The sequence below is a fragment of the Pteropus alecto genome, unplaced genomic scaffold (assembly GCF_000325575.1).
Source record: "Pteropus alecto unplaced genomic scaffold, ASM32557v1 Scaffold6674, whole genome shotgun sequence".
In the NCBI taxonomy this organism is placed as follows: Eukaryota; Metazoa; Chordata; class Mammalia; order Chiroptera; family Pteropodidae; genus Pteropus; species Pteropus alecto.
Genome location: NW_006435278.1, coordinates 1 through 1,518, shown reverse-complemented (window position 1 = coordinate 1,518; position 1,518 = coordinate 1). Strand labels below are relative to the sequence as shown.

Sequence of the window (1,518 nt, the reverse complement as noted above, 5' to 3'; positions counted from 1 at the left end):
CTACTCTTATTTCTAGCCCACATAAATCTATCCACCTTAATTTGAGCCATGTATGCCATAATCATAATAATTCAATATTATAAATAAATTATTACAATTGTTATGATTCAAGAGAAAGCTTAATACTTCCCCACAATTTGAAGGGATTATTTTGGGAGAAAAAGATAATTTTTAAAAAGGAATAATGAGTACAACCACAGTAGTCGAAGCCTTCCGAACACAAAAAGACTCTGTTAGAAGGATGAATTTTCTCTCCGTATTCTGTTACTGTTCTAGAAGGATCTAGGTAAACATGAGAAGAATGCAAAATTTAATCTCAAAAAATATAAGGGAAATTACCTTGATTGTATACATTGTCCCTTAAAACATGAAGACCCTACTATTATTTGAATCTAGTGATTTTTGGTGAGTCAAAAAGAACCACCAACTTGAAAAGTCCAAGATTAGACATCACGAAACTGCAGTGCCCAATAAATGAACCAAATGGATGGAAAAACTTTTATCTGTGGATATAAGTACATAAAGTGTACTTACTAAGAGAACACCAGAAGTCACTATGAAGAAGGGCAGTGAGAACACCAGATCGAAACCACCATGATAATACGCTAGGAAGAGAGGCTGAGACATAGCAAAGAATATCAGTAGCTGTTTGAATCTGGTGCTGTATCTTTTCTACATAAAACTGACTCAACACCACCCAGTGTTTATGTTCCCATTGCTTATTTTCCTGATGAAAATAATTCTTATGCCCCGAGTTAAGATTATAGAAACTCCACAATAAAAAGATAATAAAAAATTAAAAAATTTTTAAAAAAAGGTAATATCCTCTATGGACATCTACTAGATTAATCAAAAACTAAGAAGAAAATTTTTGTACTTCCATTTATTTGCTGTCATCTATGATCAAATTCTTGCTCCATAACTTCTTCATGGCACTTTTCACTTCTGCGTTCCTCAGCGTATAAATCAGAGGGTTGAGCAAAGGTGTTCCAAGGGTATAAAACACAGCTATCATCTTATCCATGGAGAAAGTGGTTGCAGGACGTGTGTATATAAATATGCAAGGACCAAAGAACAAAATGACCACGATGATGTGGGAGATACAGGTGGAGAGGGCTTTTCTCCTCCCTTCAGCACTGTGGTTTCTCAGAGAATGCAAAATGACAACATAGGAGAACATCAGGATAACAAAACTCACTGTACAGATGGCCCCACTGTTGGACGCCAAGAGTAGATTGATTATGTAGGTGTTTGCACAAGCAAGTTGCAACAAAGGCTGCAAGTCACAAAAATAGTGATCAATTACATTGGGACCACAGAAGGGTAAACTCAAGGCCAGAAAAATCTGAGCTAAAGAATGCACGCAGGCCCCTACCCAAGCCACAATCACCAACATACCACAGACTCTTCGGTTCATGATGGTCATGTAATGCAGAGGCTTACAGATGGCTACGTAGCGATCAAGGGCCATTAGGATCAGGACGAAGATCTCCAGGCAGCCAAAGAAGTGGAATGAAA

At 37.2% G+C, this 1,518-nt stretch overlaps 1 protein-coding gene across 1 annotated transcript; it reads right to left on the bottom strand.

Annotated features, from left to right (window-relative positions):
- Positions 1 to 883: 883 nt before the first annotated feature.
- On the bottom strand, positions 884 to 1,513 carry LOC107195595 (olfactory receptor 4C16-like; the record flags this gene model as incomplete). The annotated part of the gene is made up of 1 exon (XM_015588504.1): positions 884 to 1,513. A coding segment is annotated over one exon (630 nt), but the record flags the coding sequence as incomplete, so codon positions are not given.
- Between the last annotated feature and the right edge of the window lie 5 nt (positions 1,514 to 1,518).